Source organism: Notolepis coatsorum, assembly GCF_963971535.1.
Source record: "Notolepis coatsorum genome assembly, chromosome: 14".
Taxonomy (NCBI): Eukaryota; Metazoa; Chordata; class Actinopteri; order Aulopiformes; family Paralepididae; genus Notolepis; species Notolepis coatsorum.
The window spans coordinates 85,353,111-85,368,187 of record NC_140178.1 but is presented as its reverse complement, the minus strand read 5'-3'; the positions used below and the strand labels follow the sequence as shown (position 1 = coordinate 85,368,187).

Here is a 15,077-nt window from a genome sequence, read left to right as displayed (position 1 = left end):
CTACTTTCTATAGAAGCATCTAAGAATGAAGTTCTATAGAAAGTAGGTTTAAAACAAAAGAAAGGTTGGATGTGTTAGTTTGTTGGATGTCTAGTTGAAAGACAGTTGGATGTGTTAGTTTGTTAGTTTGTTTTTTCAATAAATCTTCAATTAATGTGTGTTTATTGTATAGCAATACGGTTGGATGAATGCGCCAGTTGTATAAAAGCCATTACACCACGTGCAGTCGTGGGTTGTGAGAATTAGACCATGCCTAGGAGGGTCTAACGACCACCCCTAGGCATGGTCTAATTCTCACAACCCACTCCTGCACGTGATGTAATGCTTTAAGGTAGCAGTCCCTATAAGACAAGGTATTGCTATTTTTTCATCTATGTCATTTCATGGAGCTGGAATAAACACAACACAAGGATTCAATGTCCCCGATGACATCACTGTTGGCCATATTCAAACTCATACAATATACTAAATGAATGTGTGCAAAACTGTTTCGAGTTTTTGGATATGCATGATATTATGTGTGAAATAAATCAGCATTGTTTTTTGATGAAGTGCCCCTTTAAGGAGAGGGTATAGCTGGCATTGATGTCAGGGACCTGATTATGAATAATAAATAAATTTCCTGAGAATATGAAATGTACGCAAAATGGCAAACATACTAGCAGAGATGGCACTGTGAGGTAAACATTATTTGTATATATAATACATATATATATATTATATTTGATCTTGATATTGTGGAATAATGATGCCCTCCCCACCTCAAACAATATCCCAGTCATCTTCCAACCCTCCCCCATTCATCCACCTTTGTCTCTCACCTGATACCACCCCCCCCCCCCCCCCCCCCCCTTTCTAACTCACCCCTCCCCCCTCCTGGCCCCCCTCCAATCCAAGTCATCCGCCATCTCTCTTGATTTACTTGTACCTGTTTGGTATAATAAACCTGTGTTAAGTCTATATTTGACTAAGTACATTCATTGATCCGGTTATATTCCTCCACAATATGCTGTGTGAAAAGAAAACGATAAAGGGAGAAAGAATTTAGCAGCTCTTTGGAGGCCAATGGATGTTCTAAAAATAATGTTCTTTATTCACATAATTAAAACCAACGCATAACCCTGATGAAGGCACGTTGCCGAAACGCGTTGGTTTTAATTGTATGAATAAAGAACATTATTTTTTGAACATCCATTGGCCTCCAAAGATCTGCTGAATAGGTTGCACCAAGGCATATTACAAACATGCAACCTATGCAAGGAATGTTTCTGAAGATTGATAATTTACCTCACCGCCACACTGGATCCATCAAATGACAAAAGCTACCAAATATTTATACAATTGCAAATAGGAAATAGTATCTGAATACATAAATAAAGCAATTGTAATGTTATGTTGAAAATATCATCATATATTTAAGAAATATTATGATTTTGGTATTTCACAACAAATCATCTAACTTTGTGTAAGATGATTTAATTGGGGCTAAGTCCTGTCAAAATCTTGTAGTACCAGTCTACCACTCCGCTGCTGGTGGTGACTTCCGCATATATACGTACGGACCGACCTGGTCCTATTTGGATCTCCTTACAGTAATACAGTCATGTTTGGAGAGTAAAATATACCTTCAATACCACAGATCAAGCAGAGGTACGGTTCTTTCTGCTTCGGAGCTGTGAGAAAACACACTGAAGCGACAAGACGTGAAAAATATGTGAATGCATCATGCAAAGACGAGAACAATGTAACACTACTCCTTTTAACGTGCCTACTCGTAATCCTCTTTCTTTCTATGCACCTACAGTATTTCAATCAAATCCAACAATATCCCCAAGTATCCTACTGATCCCCTAATGTCCCCACAGCCCTTGGTCACCTCAACCTGGTCCCTACCACAGACTCATACACATGGAGCCATTGTAGAAGTACTCTTTATTCCAACGTGCTTCACAGTCACTCCTTCGCAAAGAGGAACTGTTTGGAAATTGCTGCAGTGGATGGATAGATAGATAGATAGATAGATAGATAGTTAGATAGATAGATAGATAGATAGATAGATAGATAGATAGATAGATAGATAGATAGATAGATAGATAGATAGATAGATAGATAGATAGATAGATAGATAGATAGATAGATAGATAGATAGATAGATAGATAGATAGATAGATAGATAGATAGATAGATAGATAGATAGATAGATAGATAGATAGATAGATAGATAGATTTTTCTCTCTTTCTCTCTCTCTTGTTCTCTCTCTCTCCTCCCCTCCACTACTATAGTGTATCATCAGTCTATATTTCTCTCTCTCTTGTTCTCTCTCTCCTCCCCTCCACTACTACAGTGTATCATCAGTCTATCTTTCTCTCTCTCTTGTTCTCTCTCTTGTTCTCTCTCTCCTCCTCTCCACTCACACACTCTCTGCACAGTCTTTCACAGTCTCTCCATCTGCATCATGGTCTTCTCACTGGGAGCTCCTGGTGTGTTTACTACAGGGCTCCCCGGGGTCCTTGGTGGCCCCCCCGTGGACCTCCACGTCCTCCTCGGTCCAGGGCGCCACGCTGGCCCGGCCCACGTGACCGCAGCGCGCCAAGCTGGCCACCTGGCCGGCGGTCAGGACGCGCTCCCACAGGCCCACCTGGGACAGCTCCCCGACCAGGGCCTGGGATGAGTCAAAACCCCCACCCAGGGTGTCCTAGAGAGGGGGGGAAGGCACAGTGTTGGGAACATTTTGAACTAAAGTTTATGATTTCAAAAATGAACTAGTTTATAGTTTATAGTTCTTTTTTCAATACGTTGCTGCGAGCTATTATTTGTCAAAATTAACAAATAACGAGGATCTCTCTCCGCGCGCAACACGCACACACCGAAAGCCTTTCGGTGTGTGTGTGTGTGTGTGTGTGTGTGTGTGTGTGTGTGTGTGTGTGTGTGTGTGTGTGTGTGTGTGTGTGTGTGTGTGTGTGTGTGTGTGTGTGTGTGTGTGTGTGTGTGTGTGTGTGTGTGTGTGTGTGTGTGTGTGTGTGTGTGTGTGTGTGTGTGTGTGTGTGCGAAGTTATACTGTGATAGAGCGAGCGCCGAGAATGAAAGCGTTCACAATTACTTTCATCTAGCGGAAATACAGTACGTTCAGTTCACGTTCGCCCCAAAATATGAACGAGTTCATGAACAATGGTTCATTGAACGCATTCAGGTACATCACTGGGAAGGCAGGAGGAAGAGGAGACCGAAAGAGGAAGAGCAAGAGAAAGGGATAGAGCGATAGAAAGGAGGGACAGAGGAGAGAGGGTCATTGAAGATTGAAGATTGAGGTAGAATCTGTAGGTTGAAATTTCTTCCCATTCTTTGTTTTGGTTTGGTGTGTGGGTTGTAGTTTGGTAACTTATTATACTGTGGATTTCTCCAGACCTCTCTTGGCAGAGCCTGAGGCATGAGTTTGATTGATTGATTGATTGATTGATTGATTGAAAACTTTATTAACAGATTGCAGAATGGGTACAATACAGTACAGCTCAATACACACAATTGTTAAGGGGATGCAGACCAGAGAAAGACTTTCGTCTTGTTTACATCAGGGTCCCCCATTTTCAATTCATCAGGACATATATGACATACATGACATACAGATAGTCAGTACTGCTACATCTATACATTTATGACATACCAGATTTGCAAATACAGTACTGTTTGTGATACAGAAGGAGTCAGGAAAAGGGAGTATATACATTTGACGTAGAAACTGTACATTGGAGGAGGTTGGGTGGGGGGGGTTGGGTACACTGGGATATTGACAACCATACTGGGTAATTTACATTGGAGGTGGTTGGGGGGGGGGGCACACTGTATATACAAGCAAAACTGTACATTGAGGGGGGGGGGGGGGGAGACACTGTACAAACAAACAAAATTGTACATTGGACTATTGACAAAACCATACTAGGTAAATGACTGTACATTGGAGGGGGTTGGGTTAGGATATTTACAGGGGCCAGTGTTGAATTGCAGTCTCCCGTAGGTGTCCCTTGAGAGAGGTTTTGAAAGTGGGTAGTGATCCACATTCCTTTACAGCTTTGGGTAGGGCGTTCCACATTGATGTGGCATAATTGCGAAACGTGTTTAGTCCCTTATTTGAGCCGAATCTGGGTTTAACATGATTTGTGGAGCTCCCTCTGGTGTTGTGATCGTGGTATTCACTGACCTTTGGGAAGTATTTTGACATGTACATGGGTACCTTGGTCGTGTAGTGTATCTTGTAGACCAGGCCCATTGCAAGTTGCTGTACTCTGTCGTCTACGCTAAGCCATCCTAGGTTGTCAAAGTGGGCAGGGGTGAGGTGGGTTCTAGGAGTAAGGTCAAGCAGTAGTCTGACCAGTTTGTTTTGAGATGTTTGTAATTTTGTTTTTAGCGCCTTTGAGGTGCTTTGGTACCATGAGGTGCAAGCATAGTCGTAGTACCCCTGAATGAGTGCTCCAGCCAGAGTCTTCAGGGTATTCTTGTTTACCAGAGAGGAGATCCGGTACAAGAATCGAGTTCGTTGGTTGACTTTTTTTATTACATTGGATGCCATTTTGTCACAGGAGAGATTAGCCTCTAGGATGGAACCCAGGTAGGTAATTTCATCTTTCCTTGTGACAATATTGTCACCCACTGTAACTGAGAAGCCGTCGGTCTTGCTGAGTTTGTTATTTGAACCGAAGAGAATGGACTCTGTTTTGCCCATGTGTAATGATAGTTTGTTATCAGCGAGCCATATGCAGATTCTGCCTAGTTCCGAGCTGAGGGTTTTTTCAACCTGTAACTTGTTCTTGTCAGAGACCAGCAGGGCTGAGTCGTCCGCAAACAGGAACAAGTTGCAGTCACAAGCTGACGACATGTCATTTGCGTAAATTAGGAACAGTAGCGGTCCTAGTATGCTTCCTTGTGGAACACCACAGCTCACTGTGAGGGGGGGGGGGATAGGGTACCGTTTACCTCCACCATCTGTTCCCTCCCCTCAAGGTAGGATTGCATCCAGCTCACTGATAAACTATCAAAACCAATTGCTTTTAGCTTGTCAATCAGAATGGAGCAATAACAAGCCCTTCCCGGTCCCCACTCAACTACAACCTACACAGCAGACCAAAACAAAGTGCAATACCAAGTGGGGCTCATTGGCATGGAGGTCACATAGTGCCCCTCTTGCTAGTCCAAGGTCCTCACCCCATACAAATCCCCTATTTATGTCTTCACCACCTTAAAGGCCTAATCAGTGAACCAAATGTAAACAAATGCATCGCCACACCACAAAAAATTATAAGAATGAAAACATTCTTGTTCAAGTTGATTGACTGAGCTCTTGATATGAGGACTACCACAAGACAACACATGAATGGAAGCGGATATGGACCAGTGGCCTAACTTGAAACTCCGGGAGAGGTGTTTCTGACCAACAGCTAGGCTAGTGGTCTGTATGCGCTTTAATGTATTTGTGCTAAGCTAGGCTAGCTTCCTACTGAACGCACAGAGAGGAAATTGGTCTATCTTCTTGTCTGACTCTGGAGAAGACGCTAATCATTTCCCATAATGTTGGCATGTTCCTTTAAAACAAGACTAGGCAAGTCTAGTTAAGCGGGACGCGGCCACTTAGTCCTACTGTAGGCTGGCCCTCTATCTACTCACCTGTTCCTGCCCCAGTATAAACTTTCCACCAGGTCTGATGTGGTGTCCGGTGGCCAGTCCATGGCCCTCGCCCCTCAACTTGCCCCCCTGGTAGGCCTGCCAGGCCCCGCCCTTCTGACTCCAGCTCACACAGATGTGCTGCCAGCTACCCCGGGACAGGTTGAGAGGCAACAGCGCTACCTATGGGTGGGAGGGCAATAGGGTGGTTTTTAGATGATTTGGTTGGTTGGATCATAACTGGCTGCTGTAGAGTTGTAGCTATAGTGATCCTTGACCAGTGGTTCTCAACCTTTTTTGTGTCAAGGAAAATAATTATGTACATGTATACATATACAGTATGACCCATATGTCCCAATAATAACAGGCCTATAATGTGCCCATTCTACCACTTGGCAGAAATGAGGCATTCCCTTGACGATATGTCTGCATGTAACCACAGGCAACTGCTCTCCAAACATTACGTGAGAGGCCTCTATTGGTTTATTTCGGATTTCTGAATCTATGGAACTGAAACATTTTAGGTATTGGTAGTGGGTCCCTAGATGACAAGAGTAGTGGGTTTGTGCCTCACTGAGTAGTGAGTGTTATTATTTTATTGTGCCCAGGACCAAACTACATGTTTTCCTTCCCACGCATGTCCCTCCCCTCTTCTCTACCATCCAAGGCACTCAGCCTTGTTCGGAAAGAGTTTCATCAGATATAGTGTAGTTGTAAATGTCAACTCAGTTCCAGTCTGAACCCCTGGGTTAATTGAATTTCCATTCGCGGAATTATCAGTAACAGGGGGAAAGAGCAGGTGGTGCAGCCCCAGTAGGAAAAACATGAAACACCACATAATGACGATATTCCAACATTTCAGTGCCACTTTGCTGGAACCCACCACTACCGTCCCCAACAACAACAACAACAACAACAACAACAGATACAGATCATGCTGTTACAAGGTAAGCACTGCAGTCACAAGCTTCACAACAATCTATTCATGTCCATATATTCCCTAGAAGTCAAGGCCAAAGGCTCACACTTGAATAACACTTGCTTTTATTACAGTCCTCTGGGACCAAGCATCCGCGTAGTATAATTTAGAAACCTCAAAGACACGGCACTTTGACACAAAGCTACCCCTTGAGGCATATATTACCATGGCAACATAATTTCACTTTATCCCAAGGCATCGTATTGCATCTTAACACTTTGATTACTGGCGATGCGGTGCGCCTTACTGCTGGTGAATGCCAGCACCCACTTCAATGATAGCGTTGTGAACGCATAATCTCTGTCTTAAATTATGGCTATGTGTCTAATCTGCCAGTTGTTTATCAATGACTTGTTTGCAGTCAACATTGTCGAGACGGATGGTTTTTTAATCGGTTCATTTCCGTTTTATAGCATTTTGAAAAGCCCTCGTTTTTCAGGAAAATATAAAGATTCCGTGATAAACGGCATTTACTGGAATATTCTGGCATACACAAAAAATGTTGTAATTGTTCTGCCTATTTATGAATCGTTTTCAAATAAATGCTAGATTATCGATAGTATATGTGTACTTATGCACGCTAGAGAAGCGGTCTGAAAAATATATTCTCTCATTTCCTGATCAGCGAGCACACACTCACAGCCACACACACACATGGGACACGTTGATATATAGGTGAAAATAGATCCGATTACCCCAAGACTGGTAAAATAAATTGCTTACCTCATATCAGATGTTATCCAAAAAGATTATTCCAATTCCTGATCGCCATTCCAAATATCGATCGCGTTTATTGATTCAGCGTTGGGTACTGTAATATATATTCCACGCATTTTCCGGGCCGGTGATCAACTTGGATCTCTTCAGATGCCTCGTCGGAAAAGTAACATGAGGAGGCTGCCCCCCCCCATCAGTCTAAACGAAGGGGGTGCAGTTACACAGGGAGAGACGATAGGGGGCGGTATTTTCCCAATTGAGCTCAGAGAGAGTCTGCAACACTAGCGTGAGGCTCGATTGATGAAATATGAATTCAAATCGCTAATAAAAAAAAATACGACAAACAAACGCTATATAGCGTTGGTGGCACTCAACTGGCGGCATGAACTAACGACAAAACACGTCCCTGGCACTCAAAGTGTTAAGGTAGGCGGGACTGCAGGAATGGCTCTTTAGATTTCCATCTATATACAGGCATGGGGTTATTTAGCTTGTCTATGAAATTGTCTATTTAATTTGTTGTCACAAGTGTGTTCTGCTCACTAATACAGTCCACTACTTTGATACTGTAATATTACATTATAATTTACTTTACATTTCCATCTATTTTGTACATTACTATTGTAATGTGCCTTTCCTTCCTCCCCCTCTGCTTTTCATACAGGGTAATTTCACGAAAACACTAAACATATTGATTATGTAGCCCATCTCACTCATATCCCAAAATGGTGAAGCCTTGCACTGTTTTCATTTGATTTTAAAAAGTAGAATTTGTCCATGAGTGATGTCGTCAGAGGACAACAAATCGCTACATCATTGCTTATGTTTATTAAAAGCCCAGTGAAGTGATGTACATGGAGCATGGCCAATGTCTGAATGAGGGATGCTATTGGATAACTATAATCAAGCTTTTATAGTTATCAAGTTGTTTGTTAGAGTAGTCCTTGATAGAAATTAAAATAAAGAAATTAAAATAAAGAAATTAAAATAAAGAAATTAAAATAAAGAAATTAAAATAAAGAAATGAAATTTCTTTAAAACAGAAATGTGTGAGGGCGGTTAGGTGGCCAAGCGGAGATTGCGTTCGTCACCACCCCCGGAGCTGTGAGCTGGATTCGCCTGTTCGAATCCAGCTCACAGCTCCGGGGTTGTCACCAGCTTGGCTGGCCGTCTGCACTAATACAATTGGCTGTATTAGAGGGTGGGAGAAGCTGGCGGGGTGGGTCCGGGTCGTTGTAAACAGCGACTCCTACAGTTCGGTCGGGGCGCCTGCTAAGCGCGGATAGGACTCGAGGGGGATAGTGTGGTCCTCCCACACGCTACGCCCTCTCGATGAGAATCCGCGCTGCCAGGTGAAAAGAAGCGGTGATTGGCTGGACGTGTGTCGGAGGAAGCACGTGGTAGCCTCCACTCTCCCAGATGATCTGACTGTGGGGGGTAAGTGCGCAGCGACCAGGAAGGGACTGGGAATTGGCATACGACTAACATTGGGATGGGAGAAAATCGGAGGAAAATGGAGGGGGAAAAAGACAAAAAAAAAAAAAAAACAGAAATGTGTGTGTATCACTTACACCAAGGTAAAGAGATAATATAGCCTTGAGATGTTGGGCTATTATAGCTGAAATACCCCTTTTTAGGAACCACTCTCTACCATCGTAGTTATACCATTTATTTATCTTGTTAATAACCAGCTCTAGTTATACCCAGGGGTGCAGTCGTAATATGGGCGAAGGCCAAACGCCCGCGCACGCGCGCTCCCGCGCATGCTCGCACGTGCACGCGCGCTCCCGCGCATGCTCGCACGTGCACGCGCATACATGTTCCCTCGGTTGCGCACAGAACAGATGATATCCTTCCAGTCGGGAGATCAAGCAACCCCCCACCTACAGGGCTTGTATTTGGTTGTCGGTATCCTATTATTATGCAAAGTCTAGGTGATAAGTGCCGGCGGCCGGGGTATACGGCGCGACGAGTAATTTTTGTGTCGTCGCGCCGGCACTTATCACCTAGACTTTGCATAATAATAAGATGCGCGCACTTCGGCCTCACTGACGAAGCCCAAACGTCGTTTGACCGTGTATGCCCAGCACTGCACCCCTGGTTATACCATCTCTTTACCTTGTTATTAATGAGCAGCTCTATATCATATCTTTACCTTGTTATTAATGAGCAGCTCAAGCTATATCATATCTTTACCTTGTTACCATACCTTGCTATATTCTTACCCTACCTACTTTCATACACTTCCAATGAAATTCATATGTCGGTTCTATGATGTTAGAGTGATGCTCTGTTGTTGTGAGCGACACACTGATCTGTTGTTCTATAAGGTAACTTAGAACTGTACTTTGTAAAGAAACTCAAAGTGTTAAGAGCGATGGAAACTCAAAGTACTAAGAGCGATACACTGCTCTGTTGTTATATATTTTTCTTTATTGAACAATCTTATCACACTTTTTACTGTCCGTTCTATCTTACGATTTTTATCATATTTTAAACTGAATCAAACCGCACTTTTTTACTCTATCTAATCTATTCTATTTTATTATTTGTATTGCTGAAGAACTGTGATTTGCCTAACCTTGCTACCTCTCTATCTCTTTCTATGTACATTTTAAATTTGTATGCACGCTTATGCCTGTATTTTTTACTGCACTTTGAACTGCAACCTCTGTATGAAAAGTGCTATACAAATAAAGTTATTATTATTATTATTATTATTATTATTATTATTATTATTATTATTATTATTATTATTATTATTATTATTATTATTATTATTATTATTATTATTATTATTATTATTATTATTATTATTAATGAGCAGCTCTAGTTATACCATCTCTTCACCTTGTTATTAATGAGCAGCTCTAGCTATACCATCTCTTCACCTTGTTATTAATGAGCAGCTCTAGCTATACCATCTCTTTACCTCTTTGGTTAAGTTTCAAACAATGTTAATTATGTTTAGGGCAAGAAATAATACACTGCCAGAAAAACTACAAAATCTTTTTCATTTAGAAAGTGAGTTAAGTAGGAGAAAATACAATTTTAAACATCAGTTTGCACGTACCACACTTAAACAGATGTGTCCTTCAGTTATTGGTGTAAAGTTATGGAATTCTCTCCATAGCGAGCTTAAGGGATGTAACAGTGTTTATCAATTCAAAAAAATGTATAAAAAAAAATATTTAGTCAGTATGAAAATCAAAATGTGATCTGAATAGTGAGATCCTCTTCTCTTTCTTTTCTTTTTTATTCTTTATCATTATTATTATTATTTAAATTTTTCTTGTTTAACTGTGGATTGTGTTTCTTTTATAATGGTATAAATGATTATTTGTGTAAATAAGGTTATACGCCGACCATTAAGAAACTACATGTTAGTTTAGGAATAAGGGGCAGGTAATTATAAGATTTATTCTTCTTCCTGCTCCTTTTGTCCATGGAATGGCTATTTATGATTTTTTTAATGAAGAAACTATGATTGTATTATTCCATGTGGCAAATAAAAACTCTGAACTGAACTGAACTGAACCTTGTTATTAATGAGCAGCTCTAGCTATACCATCTCCTCACCTTGTTATTAATGAGCAGCTCTAGCTATACCATCTCTTCACCTTGTTATTAATAACAATACAGAAGCCGAGACCCTGACACTGGTAACGTCGAACCGTCCGACTACATGCCAGCTGGACCAGCTACCCTCCCCACTCCTCCAGACCATAGCACCGGACATCCTCCCATTCCTAACTGCAACCATCAACTCCTCACTCAACTCGGGGGTGGTCCCCACCTCCCTAAAACAAGCCAGAGTCACGCCCCTAATAAAAAAAACAACACTGAACCCCACCGTCATAGGCAACTATCGTCCTGTCTCTCTTCTCTCCTTCCTTTCTAAAACACTTGAACGTGCTGTATCCAACCAACTTACTGCTTATCTCTTACAGAATGACCTCCTAGACCCTAATCAGTCTGGCTTCCGGACTGGCCACTCCACAGAAACGGCCCTCATTGCGGTCACAGAGGCTCTTCACTTAGCAAAAGCGAAAGGCCTCTCCTCTGTCCTGATTCTCCTAGATCTATCTGCAGCCTTCGACACAGTCAACCATCAGATCCTCCTCGCGGCCCTCGCAGGAATGGGAGTGGCTGGAACTGCGCTGACCTGGCTGTCATCATACCTCCATGACCGCTCCTACCAAGTGTCATGGAGAGGGACCCTGTCGGCCACCCGCCCCCTGCGGACGGGTGTCCCCCAGGGCTCGGTCCTAGGACCCCTTCTCTTCTCTCTCTACACTAAATCACTGGGTAACATTATCACGTCTCATGGCTTCTCGTATCATTGTTATGCCGATGATACTCAACTCTTCCTCTCCTTCCCTCCCTCAGATATCCACGTCTCTGAGCGGATCTCGGCCTGTCTGTCCGACATCTCCGCCTGGATGACGACCAACCACCTCAAACTGAACCTAAGCAAAACAGAATTGCTCCACCTGCCAGCCAAATCCTCCCCCCTGACCGACCTTTCTATCACAGTCGAGAATGCAGCTGTGACCGCGTCCCCGACCGCCAAGAACCTTGGTGTCGTCCTCGACGACCAGTTGAACTTCTCTGCTCACATCGCAGCGACAACCAGAACCTGCAGATTCCTCCTGAGCAACGTCAGAAGGATCTGCCCCTTCCTGACAAAAGAAGCCACCCAACTCCTCGTCCAATCAACAGTCATCTCCCGCCTCGACTACTGCAACGCACTGCTAGCTGGCCTCCCGGCCACTGCCACCAAGCCTATTCAACTCATTCAAAACGCAGCGGCCCGCCTGATCTCAAACCTACCAAAGTCGGACCATGTCACCCCACTTCTTAGGGACCTGCAGTGGCTCCCCATTGCTGCACGTATCCGCTTCAAGGCCCTCGACCTAGCATACCGTGCGGCAAATTGAACCGCTCCCGCCTACCTCCGGTCAATGGTCTCTAACTACACACCCTCAAGACCCCTACGCTCTGCATCTTCTGGCCGCCTTAGACCCACTCCTATCCAAGCTCCGGGAGGATCATCAAAGAGAAGCCGCCTATTCTCAGTCCATGCCCCACAATGGTGGAATGAACTACTGTACCCACCCCAGTTAGGACAGCCGAATCACTTCCAATCTTTCGCCGTCGACTAAAGACGCACTTCTTCAACCATTATCTGAAATAATGAAAAAAAATAAAAAAAAATAACCCTAACTAACCTTACTGTCATGCACTTGTCCTAATAAACTAACCTACACTGTAACACGCAACACTTGATGAACATTGTTACTCAGCTGATAGAGTTGTACCCTTCCTGCTGTCTTGTCGTACAGAACTTGTAAGTCGCTTTGGATAAAAGCGTCAGCTAAATGACTAAATGTAAATGTAATAATCAGCTCTAGCTATACCATCTCTTTACCTTGTTATTAATGAGCAGCTCTAGCTATACCATCTCTTTACCTTGTTATTAATAATCAGCTCTAGTTATACCATCTCTTTACCTTGTTATTAATAATCAGCTCTAGTTATACCATCTCTTTACCTTGTTATTAATAATCAGCTCTAGTTATACCATCTCTTTACCTTGTTATTAATGAGCAGCTCTAGTTATACCATCTCTTCACCTTGTTATTAATGAGCAGCTCTAGTTATACCATCTCTTTACCTTGTTATTAATGAGCAGCTCTAGTTATACCATCTCTTTACCTTGTTATTAATGAGCAGCTCTAGCTATACCATCTCTTTATCTTGTTATTAATGAGCAGCTCTAGCTATACCATCTCTTTATCTTGTTATTAATGAGCAGCTCTAGTTATACCATCTCTTTACCTTGTTATTAATGAGCAGCTCTAGCTATACCATCTCTTTATCTTGTTATTAATGAGCAGCTCTAGTTATACCATCTCTTTATCTTGTTATTAATGAGCAGCTCTAGTTATACCATCTCTTTACCTTGTTATTAATAATCAGCTCTAGTTATACCATCTCCTCACCTTGTTGTTAATGAGCAGCTCCACAGGCGTGTGGAGGCCCTGCAGCAGCACCAGCTCGTTGGGTTGCTCTGGGACGGCGTAAGACAGGGGAGTGCCGATGCCGCCCTCCGAGGGACGCAGCCACAGGCAGGCAGTGAGCGCTCTCAGCTCGGGGATGGGATGTTTCACCACCGCGTACATGTAGTTAGTACGTGTCGGAAAAGACAGTCTGTAGCCCTCGGGGAAGGGCTGCTGTGAGAGACCTGGGGAGAGACGGGAGAGGGGCATGGTGGGAATTATGGTTGGTGGGGGTGTGGCTTAATGATAACATGTATGCTTCTTTCTACATCATCACACACACACTCATGCACGCACCATGGAGCCCAGGGGAGCCCTAAGCCTGAGCCTCCATGTCAAGTCACCACAGAGTCGGAGGGCTTACTCGTTCAATGACAGAGCCCCAAACACCCCACTGATGATAACTGAAGCAATAACCTGAACAATCATTTTGAAGATGTCACAATAAAGACACCACGACATCTGCAAAATTAGTGTTGAGCCTGTTGAGATACAGGTGAATTTAGTTACTGTGCTGTCGGCTTTAACCTTCTGGAGTTAAAGCCCCTATTTGGGGTTAGTAGCGGGGCTGGGGGCAGGGGGGGGGCGTCACTCAAGGTCAGCAGTAGGTTAGCAGTAGTACCATTAGGGATGAGACAAATTCGGGAAAGCATGGCTAATGGAATGGGCACAGATGTTTATTTATATTCCAATATGCTCGTTATTATCTGGGAAATAAAATCATGGGTGCAATGTGCTCTGACTAAGCAGCTACCCAGTCATCTATGCCCAGTCATTAAAAATGCATTGGAATTCATGATAATACAAACGGCAACAACCAATAAGCATAACTACTGTATATGCTGCATACTGTCTTTTCTTGAATAAAGAATTACTTAATTAAATACATTTCAATACTTTCATTTGATGATTTCCGAGGATTTTAATATGAAGAAATAAAGATCCAATAATTAGCGTGTGCAACAGTCACAGAGACAAGCGTTGTTTCCTCAGCTGGGTGAAGTCAACCTGTTGGAAGCCTTGGCACACGTCTGTTTAAAGAACCGTTGTTTGAGAGGCATGCTTTTATTTGTCATCTGAATGACTTGAACGACATTCCCTGATGCTGTGGGGCTGATGTGCCTAGAAGGCCAGTCAATGCTTTGACAGAAATAGCGTTTAAAATTTAGTAATATTATGTGCATAATTCCCTCTTGTGTCAGTACTGTAGGCTATATCTGTATGTCAAGTATGTCATAAATGTCATGATGAATTGAAAATGGGGGACCCTGATGTAAACAAGACCAAAGTCTTTCTCTGGTCTGCATCCCCTTAACAATTGTGTGTATTGAGCCATACTGTATTGTACCCATTCTGCAATCTGTTAATAAAGTTTTCAATCAATCAAACATTTCCAAGTTGCACAAGAACAGAGAAACTAACCTATCTACGCATGCTGTCTCTCACCATCCATTATATAGAAGCTAGTATATAGTCTATGCTGCATAGGGGTGTAACGGTACACAGAAGCCACGGTTCGGTACGTACCTCGGTATTGGGGTCACGGTTTGGTACGAGTTCGGTACAAGAGAAAAAAAATATTTATAATAATAATAATAAATTTGTTTTGTTATATTATATTTATGATAATTATTATAATTATTATTATTAAATAGAATACTTTTCT

General features: G+C 42.7%; 1 protein-coding gene across 1 annotated transcript in view; it reads right to left on the bottom strand.

Annotated features, from left to right (window-relative positions):
- Nucleotides 1–2,465: 2,465 nt before the first annotated feature.
- The window catches only part of LOC311240778 (neuronal pentraxin-2-like), a gene marked incomplete at both ends in the record, with an annotated part of 21,175 nt that continues 8,563 nt past the window's right edge, over nt 2,466–15,077 (bottom strand). The window contains 3 exons of the mRNA XM_084329363.1: nt 2,466–2,696; nt 5,657–5,836; nt 13,355–13,596. Of these exons, the coding sequence (XP_084185489.1) occupies nt 2,466–2,696; nt 5,657–5,836; nt 13,355–13,596 (653 nt within the window). The remainder of the gene's footprint in view (nt 2,697–5,656; nt 5,837–13,354; nt 13,597–15,077) is intronic.